This window comes from Pseudorasbora parva, chromosome 12 (genome assembly GCF_024679245.1).
Source record: "Pseudorasbora parva isolate DD20220531a chromosome 12, ASM2467924v1, whole genome shotgun sequence".
NCBI classification, from domain to species: Eukaryota; Metazoa; Chordata; class Actinopteri; order Cypriniformes; family Gobionidae; genus Pseudorasbora; species Pseudorasbora parva.
In genome coordinates, this window is record NC_090183.1 from 17,282,768 (window position 1) to 17,304,852 (window position 22,085).

Genomic DNA, 22,085 nt, shown 5'->3' on the forward strand with positions numbered 1-22,085 from the left:
AATTTTCATTTTGGGGTGAACTATCCCTTTAACTGACAAATAAACAGCAATAAACTATTTTTGAGACAAAGAACATCTAACTATAAATGAATCATTACATAACAGAAATCACTGCTCACTGGTGATTCTGGTTGCACATGTAAGCATACACATAATCAGTACATATAATATAGTCTGTAACAAAACAATAGTGGAAGTAAAAACTTTTTTACTCACATAAGTGTGTTGCGCCATTCCTGTTGGATCCAATACAGTCCCTGACAAAAGTCTTGTCGCTTGTCTGTTTTCTAGAAATACCTGATATTAATTCTGACTTTTAATTAATTAATTGGCGTTAGAAATAGCTCATATGAAAAGCTAAAACCCTCCCAAATGATGTTTAATGCACTGAAATAAATAATGTTCACATAAAAAAATATTTATCATTTAATCAAGACGGAAAGGTCAAATTTTGGCAAGACAAAAGTTTTGTCGCCTATACAGAAATTGAACAAATTTACAGCAAATACAAAAATATGTCAGCAAATTAAGTTGTGGTGCTGTGAGATCCAAATGTAATATCTTGTATGAATTTGAAGGACTGCATCCATGCGGTTTGGCAAGGATTCATACAATTTATTGATGAAGTCATCAGGAATAGCTAAGAAAGCAGTCATGCATGCCTCCCAGAGTTCATCAATATTCTTTGGTTTCGTCTTCCATGCGTCCTCTTTCATCCTACCCCACATATGCTCAATGATGTTCATGTCTGGTGACTGGGCTGGCCAATCCTGGAGCATCTTGATCTTCTTCGCCTTGAGGAACTTTGATGTGGAGATGGAAGTATGCGATGGAGCACCGTCCTGCTGCTTAATTGGGCCTCTTTTATGCTTGGGAATATAAGAGGTAGCTAAGATTTCTTGGTATTTTAGACTATTGATGTCGCCTTCCACCCTGCAGATCTCTCGCACACCCCCATACTGGATGTAACCCCAGACCATGAATTTTCCGCCACCAAACTTCACTGTTTTCTGGGTGAATCTCGGATCCATTCTGGCTCCAGTAGGTCTCCTGCAATATTTGCGGCAACTGTGGTGTAATTCAACAGAAGATTCATCTGAAAAGTCCACCTTCTGCCACTTTTCCTGCGTCCATCCTTTTAGCAGGCTGTGGGCCTTGGCAAATGCCACACGGTTTTTCAATTGTCTTTTGTTTAGTGCTGGCTTCTGGGCACTGATTCGACCATGGAGGCCATTTCGAGACAGAATCCGACAAACTGTTCTGGTTGACAGAGGGACTTCAGATGACCAGGTCTCGTGGAGCTCTGCTGCAGGCCTTGGATTTTCGAGCCAACAAACGGTCCTCTTGAGCAGTTGTCTTGCGGGGTCTGCCTGACCTGGGCTTGTCAAAAACGTCTCCAGTCTCTTCAAATCTTTTTTTTATCCTCTGTACTTGACGCTGAGACACATTGAAGGTGTCTGCCACATCAGCAGTGGATCTGGTCTTCAGCCTCTTGATAATCAAAACTTTAGTCTTTGGGTGAATCTTAGGCATGTTTGCAGAGGTCTAGTTGCAGTTGATGTGAAGGTCTAGCGTACTGGGGTTCTTTTTATACACACTTGAGACCTAAGTGATCCATTATTAGTCAAAGGTGAAGCTCATATGACAAGGCGACAACACTTATGTCTTTGCAAAAATTGACTCAATGGGCTTTACCAAGCTGTGAATATTAGAATACTTTTCGAAAGTTTAGTTTTTCACTGAAACATTATCACAAAAGCTGGTGGGATTAAAATGATAGTGTTGCCATATATATATATATATATATATATATATATATATATATATATATATATATATATATATATATATATATATATATATATATTTTTAGACTACTTAACGTAGTGATTGCTATTAGGAAGAGACTTTCAACCAGGATAACAAAAACAGGTAACACTTTAAAATAAGGTTTTATTAGTTAACATTAGTTAATGTATTAACTAACATGAACTAACCATGAGCAATACATTTGTTACTGTATTTGTTTATCTTGATTAACGTTAGTTTATAAAAATCCAGATGTTCATGGGTTTTTCATGTCAGTTCACAGTGCATTAACTAATGTTAACAAGATTTTAATAATGTAAATGTTTAGATTAACAATAACAAAGATAAATAAATGCTTTATAAGCACAGTTCATTATTAATTCATGTTAACTAATGTAGTTAACTAATGTTAAAGGGTTATTTCACCCAGAAATGAAAATTAGATATTTATCAGCTAACCCCCAGTGCATCCAACATGTAGATGTGTTTGTTTTTTCAGTAGAACACAAATGAAGACTTTTAACTCCAATCGTTGCTGTGTGCCAGTCAAATAATCATGTGATTTGGTAAGGTTATATGAGAGCAAAACATACAAACAAAAAAACATGCTTAGGCAACATGCACAAAAACCTTGCTGCTCCTCACGACACATTGATTTATTAAGACACGAACCGACCGGTTTCTGTGAGAAACCGAACAGTATATATGTTATTTTTTACCTCATATCCCAACAAGTCTCATCAAGTTTTCCCATCGGCTGTAACTTCCGCCTGATGAGGTCAAATGAACGCAATCATATATGTATATATATATATATATATATATATATATATATATATATATATATATATATATATATATATATATAGAATCCTGCGGAAATCGGTCGAATGAGGCATGTACATGGTATATATCAATGATCGCTTCTGTTTGACCTCATCAGAAGGAAGTAATAGACGATGGGAAAATTTGATGAGATTCGTCCGGATATAAGGTAAAAAAATAACATAAATACTGTTGAGTTTCTCCCAGAAACCAATCGGTTCGTGGTTGATTTTTAATCAATCAATGTGTCATCAGGAGCAGCAGGGTTTTTATCCACAATGCCTAAGTATGTTTATTTTATTTTTTTGTATGTTTTCCTCTCATAGAATTGTTACCCATTCACATGATTATATGACTGGCACACAGCTACGGTTGGAGTTAAAAATCTTCATTTGTGTTCTACTGAAGAAACAAACACATCTACATGTTGGATGCACTGGGGGTAAGCAGATAAACATCTTAATTTCATTTTCCTTTAACTAATTAACCTTATTGTAAAGTGTTACCCAAAAACATTTTCTGCAACAAATCTCCCACCCTGGCTTTAAAAAGATTCTAAGACAAAAAGATATTGCTTCCCTTAGCAGACATTCAAACTGATTTTTTTTTTATTATGAATATAAGATAGTAGCTCTTTTGCCTTGAAGGTGTCACCCAAAATGTGAATTCTGTAATCATTTAACCCACCCTCAAGTTGTCCCTAACCTTGAGCAAGACACCTAACCCCAGCTGCTCCTGACACTATTGGTGTATGAATGAGAGAGTGAATTAGTGAATGTGAGGCAACATTTAAACCACTTTGGATGGCCATGGGTCTGTTAAAAGTGCTATATAACTGCAGTCCATTTACCATATACACGTGTGAATAGATTTTTGCACACAAAAATTGTATTTGTTTCTGATGGCTACAAGCATTGCGAAAAAGTGCCACATTTCTAAACGTTTAGTAAGGAGGCATTTCAAGTTTTCAATACTTTTAGAGACTAAATCAATGTTCTCAGACAACAGTTCAAAGACTGATGTGTACCAAGACAAACCTAACTTTGAACCGTCACATGTTCTTCATGGGGGGGCTCAAGGACCGTCTGCTGATCCCTTTGTCACAGAACTAAAGAACAAAGCCAAAGACTGTGAGTTTGGAACTGAATTTTTGAATAGGCTGGTTCATTAATTAGAGACAGAGATTTTAGATTTACTAAACACGGCATATTAGCGTGAGAGCGCAATTCCAAAAAAAAGCAATAGGAGTGAAAAGTTCAGCTTATGATTGACTGAGGACTGACAAACATAAGAACAAGACACCAAGAGAAGTGCATCGTGATACAGGTGATGATGCAAAATGTAGCAGATAAGGTAACAAAGAGAAAGAGCAGAGAAAATGTCCTGCCTATGGTCAAATATGCAGATTATGCAGTAAAAAGTACCACTTTGCAAACATTTGTCAAAATGAGCGTAAACAGCCAAGAAATTTGCACATGCTTGATCAGACAGAAGCCAAGTGTAAATCCAGTAGAAGCAAAGTGAAAAGTATTCAAGCTGTCAACCGGAGAAGCTGAGTAAATCTATCTGCAAGCTTATTACTCTGGACACCAGATGTCGCCATTGGGACAGAAACCGCTAACCTGTGAGTACAAAGGTCAAACACACAAGCTGTAGTTCCAGAGCATTAAAAGAGAAGCTCCTAAAAACTAGGAAGATCTACATGTCAAGCATTATGCATTATGCATTATAAAAAGTGTTCATGAATGATCATTCTGAAACAGTATTTAGATCTGCTCTGTGGTCTAGGATGCATGCCAGGTCACTGGTTTGAACATGGATACCACTGTGCCTACCAAGTCACCATTTAACATTTACATAACATGTACACTACCCAAACCAGTTTTGCTTACAGGTTTTTGGCTTACAAATTCAAAATCTTCAATTGCAATGACCTCACATTCATTACATTTTTTAAAACAATTCACAAAAATACTGCTCTCAAAATATAGTTCTCTATATGTAATCTTATATATTTAGTTTTCTTGTTCTGAATAAAGCTTATAGTCAATTATACTGAAGCTCCAAAGTAATACTTTTAAGTGAGTTTGCAGACACAGACAACAATTTTTGATTGATTGTCTTAAGTGTGAACCTATGTACATCAATCAATCAAAATGTACATGTGGGAGTAGTGACCATATGTCAACACAGATAAAGGACACATTCTTGTTTTCTTTTTATAGAGACAACTTCCAGGTCAGAAGAATGTAGAAAGGGTAAGTCTGAAGACTGGAGTGGAATGGACACCTACTCAAAGCCTTTTTTCTTGTCAAGCAGTTTTTATCATCATTTCTTTGCTGCATTGCGAGAAAGATAAAAAATAAAATAAAATAAAAACACAGTCTCCGGAAGTAAAGTGAAGAAACATTTAACATATAGGCTCTGGTCCAAACTAATGCCTTATTTAGCTTGTCCCTGCCTTCTAAGAAACCTCTTTAAAGGTCACGGTATGTTAGTACCTCACAAGTGATCAATATGAAATGCTCTACTTAGGCAGCACCTCAGTCATGGGATTTTTCTACGTTTCTAAGCAACCAGCGCATGCTCTTCATGATCAGATTAAGAAACTCTGCTTTCATGTTGAATTTCAGAGAATATATGGATGAAACCATTTATTGTATTTTGGGAATTATCTTTGTGATTTTACACCAGATTCAAAATTAAGATCAAAGAGTAGCAATACCGAGTTGAGGCCTGAGGTTAATTACTACCTCTAAAAATATTTTATGACACCCATATCCGGTACTTGCCTAAAACATGGGTTTATGATGTGTGTAGTTAATAGATTACACTACCATTAGGCTACTTTTGGGCTGCCAGTTGTACTATTGAATGTTATATTTTGTGCCTGCCCATGACTGCTCATTGACTTTAAACTCTGGAAAGGTTCTATATAAATTGTTGTTGTTAAAAGAAATCTAGTTTAGGAGCATATGACAGGAAATTACAATTTTTATTGTTTTCTTCATTACTTCATGTACATACATGCCCCTTTTCCCTATCTATCCTTTTCCAACATCAAGTTTTTCACTGAAATGCCTAATACCACATTTAAGTGAAATCTTGTTTCGTCTCATCATCACTCACAGAGAAATACAACCAAGAGTGATCCTGGATTCAGCTGGAAACAGACTAGGAAAGATGTAGCCAAGCTGACCCTTGATCTTTACAAAAACCACCCAAAGGATTTTATTGGCTGTTTAAATGTACAGGCAACCTTGTATGGAATGTACTCTGTTTCATATGATTTGCAGTGCTATAAGGCAAAAAGGATGCTAAGGTAAGTTTGTGTGCATGCTTGCCCATGTGTGTCATTAGAAGCTCTGTAGTTGGAAATTGGAAGAGAATGAAATAATGTTGGCTAATAATATTACAATTCAAATATGTAAGTCAACACAGGCCATTTTTATTAATTTTTGTCTTGTTTTCTTAAAACCACAGGCAAATAATAAATAATAATAATAATAGGGAAAAAATAACTCTAGCCCAGTGGTAAACTTGGGCATTATAGTGTAATGGAAACTAGGTGGGTTATGATTAATCCCTCTTACTCTCAAAAACAAATCACATGACTATTAAAAAGTAGACGTTTTTTTTTTTTTACTTTACATAAATAATAGTGGACACCTGATTTTTGAATAAGTATCTATTCATTTTACATAATTAAAAAGGAGATCAATATTTGGTAACTTTATTTCATGATAGTGATTAAAACTAAAGTTTAAAGTATATATTATTTAGTTAAATAATATTACCAAAGATGTTAAAGGGGGGGTGAAACACTCAGTTTCAGTCAATCTCATGTCAATCTTGAGTACCTATAGAGTTGTATTGCATCCTTCATATCTCCGAAAAGTCTTTAGTTTTATCATATTTATAAAAGAAATATGGGCTGTACTGAGTCTTTCCGGAAAAAACCGAGCGCCTTGAGGCGTATCGTGTGGGCGGAGCTAAAGAATGACAAGCGCGCAAAGCGGTGACGTCCTCAAGCGTGGAGAAACCCATCTATCTCAGCTAATACAGATAATGATCCACAATCAAATCTGAGGCTGAAATAAATTGAACAGGAGAAACGGCAACATCAGGATGTCCGTCTCTGTGGTATGTACTGTATTTAGGGGCCTTTGTGTGCAGTTTATGAGGACATGATTCGGTTTATGGACTATTGTATGTGACTAGACCTTAGAGGTAGCAAGCAAAACGGTTTTGCACGTCAGAGTCAGAATAGTGTAACGTTATACAGCACAACAATGGAGTAACTGTTAGCGCATTTGAATGAGGAAGCACGCGATCATATCGTTTACTGATGTTTACTCATGCGACGGTAGCCAATAGCAGAGACATTTGAAGTTGATTTACTCACCGGCATCTTCCAAAGCAGGACCGCTCTGTCAAAAACACACTTCTTTGGTATGATTTGGTGAAGTCCTGTGACAGCAGTGACCGTGGAAATCCACTTTGCGACGCGACTGAAGCGATGCCTTGAAGCTTCCCGTCATTTCTGCGTTCAAATCGGTTCAAATGCAGCGCTGCCTTCCCGGAATGCTGTGAAGCGTTGAAGTCGCTCGACGTCACCCATAGGAATAAAGTGGAGCGCGGCGCGTCATAAGTGTTCACGGACGACTGGATCTGCACCTGAGAGACTGTTTACAGCGTGCATTTCCTCTCTCTCCCTCTAGTCACGCGCGCGCGCACCCTACCGGGAGAAGAGCCCATACGGCCCATACAAGGACCTTCCGCTCTATTTAACGTCAAGTAGACCCATACTCGAAAAAAACTCGCCGAAACTTGTGAGAAACCGGAAGGAGTATTTTTAACACAGAAATACTCCATCAAACGTCCAACATTAGTTTTTGAAACTTTGTCTATGTTTAGGATGGGAATCCAAGTCTTTAAAGGTGTAAAAAGCTCAGTATGCATGAAACAGCATTTCACCCCCCCTTTAAGCTTTATACCTTATTACTTTATTCTTACTGTTTTAGTGTCACTGGTTTTTATTGGTCATTTGGGTATTCATGCTGTATAGTTGATAGTGTTTGGCTGCAGGCACGTAAAAATGTGAATACACGCGAGACGAGGCATGTGTGAGGAAGTTCAAAGGGGGTGTTTTTTCCTCATGCTGAACACGTTGAGAGCACGGGACACTGGCACGTTTGCGGGAAACGAAAAGACGTTGTAAAGACCCAGTAAAGTTGCGGAAACTGTGCGGGAGGCTCAGAGAAGAGGACCGCGGACTCGTGATGCGGGTGAGCAAGAGATTGAGTGAAAACTGAGGTCGGAGATCCGCCTGACGGAGCGGGAGAGATCGGAGCGGAAGCCGTGATCGGAGGTAGCCGAGCGAACATAGGCACAGTGGGCGTACGCTGGGCGGAGCATGTCAGTTCATCGCACCGCACCTGAGCATCCGGACCCAAGTTTTCCACACTCTAAATGCTTTGCAAGAGTCCATTCAGCGCACTCAATGTTTTGCAAGACCCAACAGTTGACAACAGATGAGTGGGCCCACCATCGCATCGCAACCAAGACCACAAGACTCGTTACAGGACACTAGTGTGAGTTAAACTATTAGGGTTTCAAGCTAGACATAATGGGGCTAGTATTTAAGTGTTTGGGAGATATTTTGGTTATTTATTTTTGTACATTTGCTAATATTGTGAGTTAGGGGAAGCTTTTATATTTTATTTTGCTAAATTATTTTATTCAGTTAAACAAGGGCATTATCCTATTGTTTTTGCTAAACAAAAAACATCTCTGGGTCTCATTTATTTTGAAATAGTTTTGTGTAAAAAGGTTTTACAACACATTAGAAACTTATTAGGTGCACCTTTGTGGTATCCACCTGAATTACACCGAACCCAAGCACCCCCCATTCTTGTAAGTAATTCACAGAGTGGTTGTACGGGTGCTACATAAATAAGATGGAGGCACCGCTGGGATTAATTTAGTATAAAAAAATTAAAAAGTAGTTTTAAATCAGGTTTAACTTTAGTTTTGACCCAGAGATTTAAATAGTTTGTTTTAAAAGTAGTTTAGATTTAAAAGCTGGCTAGCTGTGAATCTACATGTAAAAACATATTAAAGAGTACCTATTGAAAAAACTTGAAAACTGCAAAAGTAGAGTTCCACTAAGCATTCTAAGCCAAGTAAACACCATTTAAGGTTTATCTGTGTTAAAATACAACTAAAATCTGCCAAATATAGCCCTGACAAGTGATAACTGTAAGTGCACAACCCATGGGGATGGCTCAGATGACGAACTGGTGTGTAGGAGAAGGCATAGACCTGGTTAAAGCCTTGCTGATTAAAGATGTACCTCCTGAAACTGAGGTGGGTTTCATTGAAGAAACGCTGCAGACTGTCAAAGTACTTGGGAGAGTCAGAGTAAGAGGAAGAATGTATGACCCACATTCTCAAAGTTTAACTGTGTTATGAGTTTAACTGAGTGCAGGGAGAATGTGAAGGCGGATACCATTCCTCTTGATGTTGTTCCTGAGGGGTCTGCTATGCCATGGAGAATCTTTGGACCTGAGCAGGAGGAAGAATCCCAAGCTCAGGCAGCCGATGATGGTCAAAATGTGCCGCTACCAGATTCCAGTTTTCCTTCCCCACAGCAAGCATCTAGTCCTGAATCTATTATTCGAGCAGTTGGTGATATCCTGCAACTGACAAGCAAGCCCACACACGGTGACAACAGCCTTTACAGAAGACTGCGTACCTTCTCAGGGGTCATTCCCAAACCCCTGGGAGAAGAACAGTTGGACAACTGGGTTGAACAAGCCAGACTTATGATTGAAGAATATGATCGCCCTGAAAGAGAAAAGAAAATGAGAATAATGAAAAATTGTGTAAAGGGTCCTGACCTCGAGATCCTTCAAGCTGTCCGTTTCAACAACCCATCTGCAACCGCTATGGACTACATTGACATTCTCGAGACCACCTTTGGCAATCCAAAAAGCGGTGAAGAACTTTACTTTGCCTTCCGAATGTTGTGTTAACACCCTAACGAGAAACCTCGCTGAGTTCCTGAGATGCCTTGAGAGAGTCCTGAATAAAGTAGTCCAAAAGGGTGGACTCCCGTCATCAGTGGCGGACAAAGCACGTCTTGACCAACTTATTAAAGGGGCCATCAGATCTGACATTATGATACTAAAGCTTGGATTAAGAGACCGCAGAGACAGTCCTCTCACTTTTCTCGAGCTGCTAAATGAGATATGCCTGGAGGAGCATGAAGCTTCACGTCGCAGACTCTATCCACCCAAAGGCATCTACGCCAAAAGTGCTACTGTGACCTCTGAAACAGAATTAAAAGACTTGAAAGCCGAAATACACCATCTCAGAGCACAAGTAAGTGAACTCTCTGCTCCCGCCACCATGTCAAGTCACCCTTCAAGGAGCACTCTTCTTTCAGTCACTCCGGCGGCAGAGAACTCTGAAGACAAAAATGTTCAAACTTTAAAGAAAGCAAGTCTCTGTCATGTCCGTCAAGTCCAAGTACAGTCCTGCTACTGAGTCCCACGCAAAAGAGGCCCAGTCAAGACCTTGGCAGCAAAGACCTTCTGCAACCAGAGACCCAAGCTATTTTTTTCTGCTATCGGTGCGGTGAAGACAGGCATTTTGCAAACAGGTGTGCATCTCCCGAGAACTATCCCAAAGTCATACAGAAACTGCTGCAAGCTCAAAAGAAATCCAAGCAGACCCAGAAATCTGATAACGAAAAAAGAACCAAGACCACAAATGCAAGTGTCAAGAGAAGCTTGGTAAATGGCAAAGGGACTTGTTGGACCGCCCTCCACTGCTCAAGTTAGGATCAATGCAACCCCTGCACCTCGCTGATGGACATTGGCTCTCAAGTTACAATCATCTTCGACAGCTGGAATGCCAAACTTCTGTCACACATTCAGTTAAACTCTGTAACTGGTCTAGCCATTTGGGGCCTAAGTGAGTCAGAGAGTAGTTATCCATACAAAGGTTACATCCAAGTTGAGTTGGAGCTGCCAAAAGGGTCCTACAAAATCAAGTCTGTTCCTGTCCTGGCCCTGGTGTGCCCTGATCCACGTTGCTCCGAGACTATACCTGTCCTGATCGGCACAAAGATTAGGGGGGTTCAACCTTTCAAGTCCAGAACAAAGAAAGAAGACACAGAGAATGTCAACTCAGTCAAAGTCCATGTTCAAGAGACTAACTACGTACCCGTTCCTGCGGTGATGACCACAAAAGACAACAAGGACCTAACTGTGGCTGAAGTTAAGTGGTCTGGGCCTGGTCCTCTTAGCATCCCACCTGGCACTGAATACATTGCTATCTGCAAAGTTAAACAAAAACAAGACATTGGAGACAGCATACTCATCAGTGAACAAGCCCACTCACCTTCTCTTCCTCCAAGTGTAATGTTCCAGCCAACTGTGTTGTTCTCTAAGATGTTAGATCCAAACATCTTCCTGGTTCTCCTGCGTAATGAGTCTCTGAAGCAAACTGCCATTCTGATGGGCACCGTGATAGCTCACCTTCACGTCGCTGACATTGTGACGGATGCACCAAACCCTAAAGTCGAAGGGTTTGATCTCGAGAGAGAGAGATCTCAACGTATTGCCCCTGCAGATTTGGATGATCTTCGGCATCACCTGCAAGTTTTGTTGGCGGCTGGGATCATAAAGGAATCAAGAAGTCCATATGCATCACCGATTGTCCTTGCACGTAAAAAGAATGGTCAACTTCGTATGTGCATCGACTACCGCACCCTGAACCGTAGAACTATACCAGATCAGTACACTGTACCACGGATTGATGACGCTCTCGATTGCTTGTCTGGCAGTAAGTGGTTTTCATTGTTGTATCTGCACAGTGGCTACTACCAAATCCCAATGGCTGAGGAGGACAAAAAGAAAACCGCCTTCATCTGTCCGCTGGGGTTCTTTCAGTTTGAGCAGATGCCGCAGGGGATCACAGGGGCCCCTGTGACATTTCAACGACTAATGGAAAAGGCAGTCGCCGACATGCACATGCTTGAAGTCATCGTCTATCTTGATGACCTCATTGTTTTCGGCAAGACTCTGGGGGAGCATGAGCAAAGACTCCTAAAAGTCATCACTCGTCTGGAAGAAGCTGGACTCAAGTTGTCGACAAGTGCCAGTTCTGTCGCTCACAAGTCACCTATGTCTGGCACATTGTCTCTGAGCATGGTATCGCCACAGACCCGGACAAAGTGGAAGCAGTGACACGGTGGAAGCAGCCAACTGACCTTCCTTCTTTGCAGTCATTCCTAGGGTTCTGCGGCTACTACAGCAGGTTTATAAAAAACTACTCCATTGTCCGACCACTTACAGAGCTGTGCAAAGGGTATCCTCCAACCCAAAAGAAGCAAAAGTCCACCTCTTCATCAGAAAAGACCTACCACAAAGTCAATGAGCCTTTAGGTGATCTGTGGGACCAGTCTTGTTCAGAAGCATTCCAAAAGATCATCCACTGCCTCACAAACGCACCTGTGCTGGCATTCTCCGACCCCACCAAGCCTTACATACTTCACATTGATGCCAGTTTTCATGGGCTGGGCGCCGTCCTCAACCAAGAGTACCCCGAGAGCTTGAGACATGTTGCCGTTGCGAGCCGCAAGCTAAGTGCCTCTGAAAAGAACTATCCAGTACACCAGCTCAAGTTTTTGGCACTTAAGTAGGCCGTTGTAGACAAGTTCCACGATTACTTGTATGGAGCGCAGTTTACAGTGAGAACCGATAACAACCCCTTAACTTATATTCTCACGACAGCCAAACTCAACGCGACAGGTCACCGCTGGCTCTTAGCACTTGCCACATACTATTTCACACTTCAGTACAGGCCTGGCAGCAGCAACATCGACGCTGATGCCCTGTCACGCAACCCTCTTCCAACCACAGAGGAAGGCTGGCAGAGTGTACCGACTGAAAGTGTTCAAGCTCTGTGTAAGCAGATCAAGTGCCAAGAAACTCCAAGAGAGCCCACAACTATTGCTGAGTCATTCGGAGGGTCACCTGATGGTATACCAGAGTGTTTCGCCTACCCAGGCCACCGCTCAAGATGTTGACTCTACTATTGCTCCAGTCAAACAGTCACTTCGTGGTGGTCCATCATTCACCAGCCCCAACAATCCAACTTCTGACCTGTTGAACAAAGCAAGCAAGCTGTTCATTCAAAACAATCTGCTCTACAGAAAAGTTGAGAAAAATGGTTCTGAGGTATAGCAGCTGGTACTGCCCAGAGAGTATGTCACCATGGTATTGAGATCTCTGCACAACGAGTCTGGTCACTTGGGCATGGACAAGACCATCAAACTTATCAGAAAACAGTTCTATTGGCCGAAGATGGGAGCTGAGGTTGAACAGTATATCAAGAACTGCTGGAGATGCATCACTCGTAATACTCACCAGCCAAAGCCCTCTAGACCTCGTCAGATTTTCTGTCACTTGAGCCAGACTCCCAAAATTGGTCTTAAAATATTTCAGTGTGTGGCCAGCCTAAAGTGTAGCGGCTGGACTGAACAGACGGTTCAATTTAGTTAAATTAAATTAAATTTACATTAGTTTGAATAGCACTTTTCACAATACATATAATTTCTAAGCAGCTTCACAGAAAATACATGTGTCTTCATTGCAATTTAAAGTGATTTGTCAGAGGAGATTGTGAGTTATGTATTTCAGAAATGTCATGTAAAAAGCACACAGTTAGCTAACCATGTATTATTAATCAATGTAATACTTTAAGGCACAAACAATGGGCTCAGTGTTAACAATGATTAGGGTATATAGAAAAGGGTGCATGTTGATTCAGAGCTGCATCGTCTAAAGTCCTTGCAGGATTTGAAGTCATCCCTTCACAGGTGATGGTCATCTGAAGTCTTCATACGAGGCTGGGTCCAGACTTACTAGACGGAGCTGACAGACTCTCTAGTTACCTCGGGATGGGCGTCCCGAGATAAAATAGAATAGGAAAATAATTTGCATTTGTCCATAGCTGCTGTTCAAAGCATTAAGCAAAGACACACAATTATTTGTTATATTTAACGAATAATCTCACAGACCCCTCACCCCAAAAACAAAACTAGGTGCCAAGGTCTCTGTGAACAACAGAGAACAGGCCTATGTTTACCATGGCAACAAAGACAGACCAGCAAGATAAGAGGGTTTTATGACTGTAGTAATGTTCGTTGTGTTAGGAAGGAAGAAGACAGGGGTCGGCTTTGACTGGGACTCGCTTTCTTTATTCAGTCTTTTCAAAACAAAAACAAACACGTGTGTGTGTGTGTGTGTGTGTGTGTGTGTGTGTGTGTGTGTGTGTGTGTGTGTGTGTGTGTGTGTGTGTGTGTGTGTGTGTGTGTGTGTGTGTGTGTGTGTGTGTGTGTGTGTGTGTGTGATAACTCCGTTTCTCCACGATATGGATCGCTCCTTCTCAATCAGACACTCTGTGTCAGTCTCTCAGTTTCTCAACGATATGGATTGCTCCTTCTCAATCAGACTCTCTGTGTCAGTCTCTCAGTTTCTTTGCTGTGCATGCAAAGTCCCAGTCCAACCCTCTCTCTCGCCTCTCTCCCGGCCGCGGCCTAAATGCGCTCTCTCCTCCCCAATAACTGCAATCAGAAAAAGCTGTTCGTCATCTGTGCTTGACCTACTTTACCTGCCGCTCCGCTCTGAGCTCTCTCTCCCGCTGCAGACCTCCCAGAACCACGCCCCCTTCGCTACATACCCCCACCGCCCGACTCAGGCCGGGGAGCCAAGTGCGCGAAGACGAAGGATCGACCGAAATCATCCAGTGTGAGCGTCCGGAACCATTGACGGTGTTGTTCCGGGGTCCGGCCGACCCTCTGGAGGATCGCGCGCTTCAGGTCGTCGTAGACCAGGAGATTCTGGACTGGCAGTTGGTGGGTGGCTACTTGTGCCTCTCCGCACAGTAGAGGCAGTAGCCGCATTGGCCAGTCCGCTTTAGGCCATTCCCGATACCCAGCCGCCCGCTCAAAGAGCTTGAGGAACGCCTCAGGGTCATCCTCGGGACCCATTTTGGCTAAAGTCATTAGGGTGGCCGAGTCCATGGTCTGTCTCTGGGGAACGGCCAGAATCTCCCGGTCCATCCAGCTCCGGAACAGCTCACGGTCTTCATGCTGGGCCGTGAGGAGAGCTTCGAATCTTTTCTGTTGTTCCTCCCTTACGGCCAGCTGGTCCTGGTGGTGTTCCTGGTGAAGACCTGCGAGTGATTGGACGATCTCTGTAAGTGCCGTCTTCGGTGGAGTTTGCATGGCTCTATTCTTCCCTCCCGGGTTTTCGACACCAGTATAGTAATGTTTGTTGTGTTAGGAAGGAAGAAGACAGGGGTCGGCTTTGACTGGGACTCGCTTTCTTTATTCAGTCTTTTCAAAACAAAAACAAACACACGTGTGTGTGTGTGATAACTCAGTCTCTCCACGATATGGATCTTCTCAATCAGACACTCTGTGTCAGTCTCTCAGTTTCTCCACGATATGGATCGCTCCTTCTCAATCAGACTCTATGTGTCAGTCTCTCAGTTTCTCTGCTGTGCATGCGAAGCCCCAGTCCAACTCTCTCTCTCGCCTCTCTCCCGGCCGCGGCCTAAATGCCCTCTCTCTGCGCCAATTACTGCAATCAGAAACAGGTTTTTCGTCATCTGTGCTTGACCTACTTACCTGCCGCTCCGCTCTAAGCTCTCTCTCCAGCTGCAGACCTCCCAGAACCACGCCCCCTTCGCCACAATGACCCAAAGTAATTTAGAAAGAAATTGCTCTCAAATGCATTCCATATTAAAACAGATATATAAGGCCAACAAAAAGGACTTCTTTCCATTCATTTATAGACAAACCTTTCTATGAATAAACATGTATATTCCCAAGGCATTAAGTGTACTATTGTTTTTATACAATGGGGCAAAAAAGTATTTAGTCAGCCACCAATTGTGCATGTTCTCCTGCTTAAAAAGATTAAAGAGGCCTGTAATTGTCATCATAGGTACACTTCACCTATGAGAGACAGAATGAGATTTTTTTTTTTTTAAATTACATTGTCTGATGTTTAAAGAATTTATTTGCTAATTATGGTTGAAAATAAGTATTTGGTAACCTACAAAAAAAAGCTAGATTTCTTGCTCGCACAGACGTGTAACTTCTGTAAGAGGCTCCTCTGTCCTCCACTTGTTACCTGTATTTATGACACCTGTTTGAACTTATCAGTATAAAAACCACCTGTCCACAACCTCAACCTCTTCCCTCAGGCTGGGAAGACAATAGGTTGAATCTACAATAGGTTAACAGCTTGGTGTGAAGAAACTAACACTACCATCAGTAACACACTACGCCGCCAGGGACTCAAATCCTGCAGTGCCAGATGCGTCACCCTGCTTAAGCCAGTACATGTTCGGGCCCATCTGAAGTTTGCTAGAGAGCATTCGGATTAAGGATGGGCAACAGTGGTTGAGTACTCGAGTACTCGAACGTGACAGCGACGATCGATCATGAAAATGATGATCGCCCTGACTTTAAAAAAAATATTTGTATATTTCTTGGATTGGTTATTGCAGCATTTTGGACGGTAACTGAGGTCTGATTGGTTAGCATTAGACAGCACGCATTCCAGACTGCGAAATAAAGTGAAAATGAAGCATGCAGTAATGCCTGAAGCACTGTGAATGATCAAGAAATACAGTGCAAGATATGCGGTACCAATCTGTCACATACACAGCATTATAATGAGTGGGTAATTTGAGATGGTTATTTCGTTTCTTTTTCAGACATTTCTGCATCCTATAGCAGTTATTTTTTTATAGTCATATGTTCATATTTGCATAGACATCTGTTTTTGTCAGCATAAATTTTCATAACAATAGTTTATTGATGGAGATGCCCCGCCCCCACGCAAGCCCCGCCCACGGTTAATCGATTACTCATTTTTGAGACCTATTGATGATCGAAATGAAAAACTGACAAAAATACCCATCCCTAATTTGGATGATCCAATTGTCGTGTTTGAAGGAGAGATAATGCTGAGTTGCATCATACCTAGTGTGAAGCATGGGGGTGGAAACATCATGGTTGGGGTGGTTTTTCTGCAAAGGGACCAGGACAACTGATCAGTGTAAAGGAAAGAATGAATGGGGCAATGTATCGTGAGATTTTGATTAAAAACCTCCTTCCATCAGCAAGGGCATTTGAAGATGAAACATGGCTGGCTCTTTCAGCATGACAATGATCCCAAACACACCGGCCAACGAAGGAGTGGCTTCGTAAGAAGCATTTCAAGGTCCTGGAGTCTCCAGATCTCAACCCCATAGAAAAGCAGTGTGTAAAAACCTGCGACTTACAGAAAATGTTTGACCTCTGTCATTGCCAACAAAGTATTTAGATATGCTTTTTTTTATTGATCAAATACTTATTTTCCACCATAATTTGCAAAAAAAAGTCTTTAAAAATCAGACAGTGTGATTTTCTGGATTTTTTTTCCCTCATTCTGTCTCTCTTAGTTGAAGTGTACCTATGATGAAAATTACAGGCCTCTCTCATCTCATCAAGTTGGAGAACTTGCACAATTGGTGGCTGACTAAATAGATTTTTGCCCCACTATATATTATTTATTTATTGTTTGTTTGTTTTTGCATTGTATACTGTTTTACACATGCTTCATGATTGAACCACTAGTTTAGATTAAACATGATGTAATCATATCAGTACCTCTTAGGGTTAAGTTAATTTTTTTCTGTTTGTTGTATGTTACCTTTTGTTCTTGTTTCCCTGTGTTAATCACCATGTTTGTTACCTTGGCTACTGATTCAGTTACACATGTGGTTCATTTCGTTAATTAGTTTGGTCTATTTAAACCCTGTTTTGTTCTGTTCATTGTCCATTTTTGTTGCTACATGTAGCTTGTTCTGTTTATGTCCAAGAGGTTTTTTTGTATCTTTTAAATAAAGTTAAGTTGCTGCTATTAGATTTTAAAAAATGTTTATTGTTTCTGCATCCCAGCTTCGAGAGAATAATGGACTGTAAACACTGGATTTAGTAGTAGTCAGAATCCTCCTGCTCTTGCAGGGGAACCAGTCCCTGGAGGCACGCAGGTGCTTATGGACTTAAAACATTTGGTCCATTATGAAGATGTCAGCCACCCTCTAAGGAGCTTTATGGATTATGTGGAATGGGTCTTTCTCCACAACAGTTCCCTATTTTCAATCTGCAAAAGAAAGGAGGAAAGCAGAGTGCCATCACCAGCCACCAGCAATCCGTGTGCACTGCAAATGCAAAGCCGAAGTATGCAGTGATGTGTGCCAGAATCAAGGACTAAGCCAAGGAGGTCCTGAAGCCCAAGCCCGAAGAAACATCTGACTTGGTACATGAGTTTGCAACATTGCCTTTGCCCCTCTAATTAATTATATTAGTCATGGAGCCTCAACCTCCCAACCATGGCTGATGAATCTCTGCTTATAGACTTTGAGGGTGATTGTATCCTGTCTTGGATACACTCCAAGTATCGTGTTTCTTTTTCCTGCACCCTGCCTGTTCCTCTATACATTGATATTTTAGAAGTTGAAATTCCGCCCTGCCTCACACTTCCACCACCACTGCCTGTTTTAACTCTGCCGGTTCCAAGTCCGCCTACTCTGTGTAAGCCTAAAGACCTGTTCCTGGTGGTCTTTAAAGACCTAGCTCAACCTTGGACAGCTGTTCCTCCTATGCCTGTCAACTACTCATCTCCATGTTCAAGAGTTTTATCCTGAGTGTTTTGTTTCTTTTGATTTCTTGTAAATAAAGTTAAAGGGGGGGTGAAATGCTGTTTCATGCATACTGATCTTTTTACACTGTTAAAGACTTGGAATCCCATACTAAACATAGACAAAGTTTCAAAAGTTAAGGTGGACGTTTGATGGGAGTATTTCTTTGTCAAAAATACTACTTCCGGTTAGTCATAAGTTTCGGCAAATTTTTTGAGATCATGCGTCCCCTTTGACGTTAATGGGGGCGGAATTTCCTTGTATGGGCCTTACGGACAATTCTACCGGAAGCGCGTGAGAGAGAGAGAGGGAGAGAGCGAAAGCAACAGGCTACGCCCATCAAAGCGCTGGCTTGTAGGATGCTGGACAGGTGATGTGCACATAACAATGTCACCAAAAAAGTGCGTTTTTGGTTGCCAGACCAAGACAGTCCTGCACAGATTCGCCAAAAACCCCGCGTTAAGGCAACAGTGGATGTAATTTGCTTTTCCGGATCAGCAACTGAGTTGTGCGAATGTTTATATCTGTTCGCTGCATTTCGGTGCCGACTGTTTCATAAACAAGGCCCAGCTCGACGCCGGATTTTCCCAATCGCCTAATGCTGAAGGATGGAGCAGTCCCAACGTTAGAAGGGTGAGTGAGACTGCTTCAAATGTCTGTGTTTTTTTTAGTCCGCTTACTGTCTACACAAACCACGCGTAAACACACAAACACACGTGCACAACTGCACTTCCCACATGTACACCTTCAAAGACAAAAATACGACGATATAATTCAAGTATAAATATGTAAATAACACAAGCCGCTAAGCATATTATATAGTTAGTGTATATCGTACCACATAGAGTCCTGCTCTAGTCGTTTTTGCTGCTGCTCCTGTTCAACTGCAGCCTCTGGGTCTGATTCCGGATCATAGATGTATGGCTGTATCTGATTAAAAGCCAAATTTTTATTTTGAATAAAGTTTTTTTCCCGCTGTTAGGGATGACACAGCTTTACGACGCACTCGACTCAACATAGCAGCAGCGAGCACACGTCATTATTTAGCTCCGCTCACACGACACGCCCCCACCCGCTCGGCTTTTTTCGGAAAGACTCGGAACAGCGCATCTTTCTTATATAATTATTAAAAAAATAAAGACTTTTCGGAGATATGCAGGATGCAATGCTACTCTATAGGTACTCAAGATTGACATGACACTGACTGAAACTGAGTGTTTCACCCCCCCTTTAACCTTCTGAAATAAAGTTCCATTTAGCAATTAAATGAAGAGTTAGCAGGTGTTGAAGAAGTGCCTTTACGCAAGTCAGGGTATGAGCTTCTCTCTCACAGGTAAATTGGTAGTTGCATTTAAGTATGGCCTAAGATCCCCTGCATCTTCCTTGGGTAGAGCCTTGTTAATGAGAATTATTGGGCAAAGTGCAATATGCCTTTCTCTCATTTACCTCCCTTCTGGAGCAGTAGTAGGGAGTATGCTCCCCTTGGTTAGGTGGCAATACTGAAAGTTGTAGCTTGGGCATTATGGGGTTGGACGACATCTTAGGAAAAGAAGTAGTTGTCCACTCCTTGTCTATGTTAAAGGGGGGGTGAAATGCTGTTTCATGCATACTGATCTTTTTACACTGTTAAAGACATGGAATCCCATACTAAACATGGACAAAGTTTCAAAAGTTAAGGTGGACGTTTGATGGGAGTATTTCTTTGTCAAAAATACTACTTCCGGTTAGTCATAAGTTTCGGCAAGTTTTTTGCGATCATGCGTCCCCTTTGACGTTAATGGGGGCGGAATTTCCTTGTATGGGCCTTACTGACAATTCTACCGGAAGCGTGTGAGAGAGAGAGAGGGAGAGAGAGAGAGGGAGAGAGCGAAAGCAACAGGCTATGCCCATCAAAGCGCTCGTAGGCTGCGCTGCACAGGTAATGTGCACAATTAACAATGACATCAAAAAGTGCGTTTTTGGTTGCCAGACCAAGACAGTCCTGCACAGATTCCCCCAAAACCCCGCGGTAAGGCAACAGTGGATGTAATTTGCTTTTCCGGATCAGCAACTGAGTTGCGCGAATGTTTATATCTGTTCGCTGCATTTCGGTGCCGACTGTTTCATAAACAAGGCCCAGCTCGACACAGGATTTTCCCGATCGCCTAATGCTGAAGGATGGAACAGTCCCAACGTTAGAAGGGTGAGTGAGACTGCTTCAAATGTCTGTGTCTATGCTCATCAAGTAGCCCAAACATGATCACGTATAGTTACTATATATATTACTATATATAGAAATTGATCAATGGAGCATGCGATGTGTAGTGCGTGTACATTTGTTTAGCTGGCCACTATATGTGTAACTTTATGTTTGTGTATTGTAAAAGCACTCAACAATACACAAAGAGGGGGGAAATATGTTGAACTAAATAAGCACGCTTCTTCATTCAAATGCGCTACTATTCCGTGTCTTTCTATGTAAACACTAACTTAACCTGTCTACACAAACCATGCGTAAACACACAAACACACGTGCACAACTGCACTTCCCACATGTACACCTTCAAAGACAAAAATACGACGATATAATTCAAGTATAAATATGTAAATAACACAAGCCGCTAAGCATATTATATAGTTAGTGTATATCGTACCACATAGAGTCCTGCTCTAGTCGTTTTTGCTGCTGCTCCTGTTCAACTGCAGCCTCTGGGTCTGATTCCGGATCATAGATGTATGGCTGTATCTGATTAAAAGCCATATTTTTATTTTGAATAAAGTTTTTTCCCCGCTGTTAGGGATGACAGCTTTACGACGCACTCGACTCAACTCAACACAATAGCAGCGCGCTGCTGCACACGTCATTATTTAGCTCCGCTCACACGACACGCCCCCACCCGCTCGGCTTTTTTCGGAAAGACTCAGAACAGCGCATCTTTCTTATATAATTATAAAAAAAATAAAGACTTTTCGGAGATATGCAGGATGCAATGCTACTCTATAGGTACTCAAGATTGACATGACACTGACTGAAACTGAGTGTTTCACCCCCCCTTTAAGGTTCTAATTACTGAGGTTTATTGCACTCTGTATGCTCCCGTTGGTAGGCTGCTCCCACAGAGGCAATATCAGGCAATATTACTGAGGTGCTGGTGAGGCATACCAGAGCATAGCTGAGTGTTTTTTTTGTTGTTTTTTTTGTAAGTCACTTAGGATACACCCTTGGAATTGATGCACTCCGGCTAAATTCTATAGTCATTTGGTGCTATGGCCCCTAGGGTTGTGATGGTGAGGAAATTTTCCCACCAGTAAATCAACGTTTGATAACACTGGTAATACTTTACTTTCGACGGGTTGCTTGAATGGTGGGTTCATTAGCCTATTATTCATTTTAAAAAAAACACAACAACAAAACAGCACAATGACAAACTCACTTAAATAGCTGCTTTTACATTTTGCTTTGAAACCAAATCTTCTGTGATCTTATAATTCTGCTCCTCACTTGTGATAAATTAAATCTCCTGCTGCTGTCTGTGCTGTGACTATCATTCGTCTCATCTCATACTGCATTAAGCAGACACGTTGTGTTTTTTATATGTAGTGCTTGTTCCCTAACTGAACCAAATAATTGTATCATTATAGAAACAAATCCAAATGACGGTTCCATTAAGTGATGTAACCAGTATTGCGTCTGAACA

At 41.6% G+C, this 22,085-nt stretch overlaps 1 protein-coding gene across 2 annotated transcripts in view; it reads left to right on the forward strand.

Annotated features, from left to right (window-relative positions):
• Positions 1 to 22,085, forward strand: part of cidec (cell death inducing DFFA like effector c) — a 39,670-nt gene that overhangs the window by 16,398 nt on the left and 1,187 nt on the right. For both annotated transcript variants that reach the window (XM_067459377.1, XM_067459378.1), the window contains 2 exons: positions 4,860 to 4,892; positions 5,766 to 5,956. In XM_067459377.1, the coding sequence (XP_067315478.1) occupies positions 4,860 to 4,892; positions 5,766 to 5,956 (224 nt within the window). The remainder of the gene's footprint in view (positions 1 to 4,859; positions 4,893 to 5,765; positions 5,957 to 22,085) is intronic.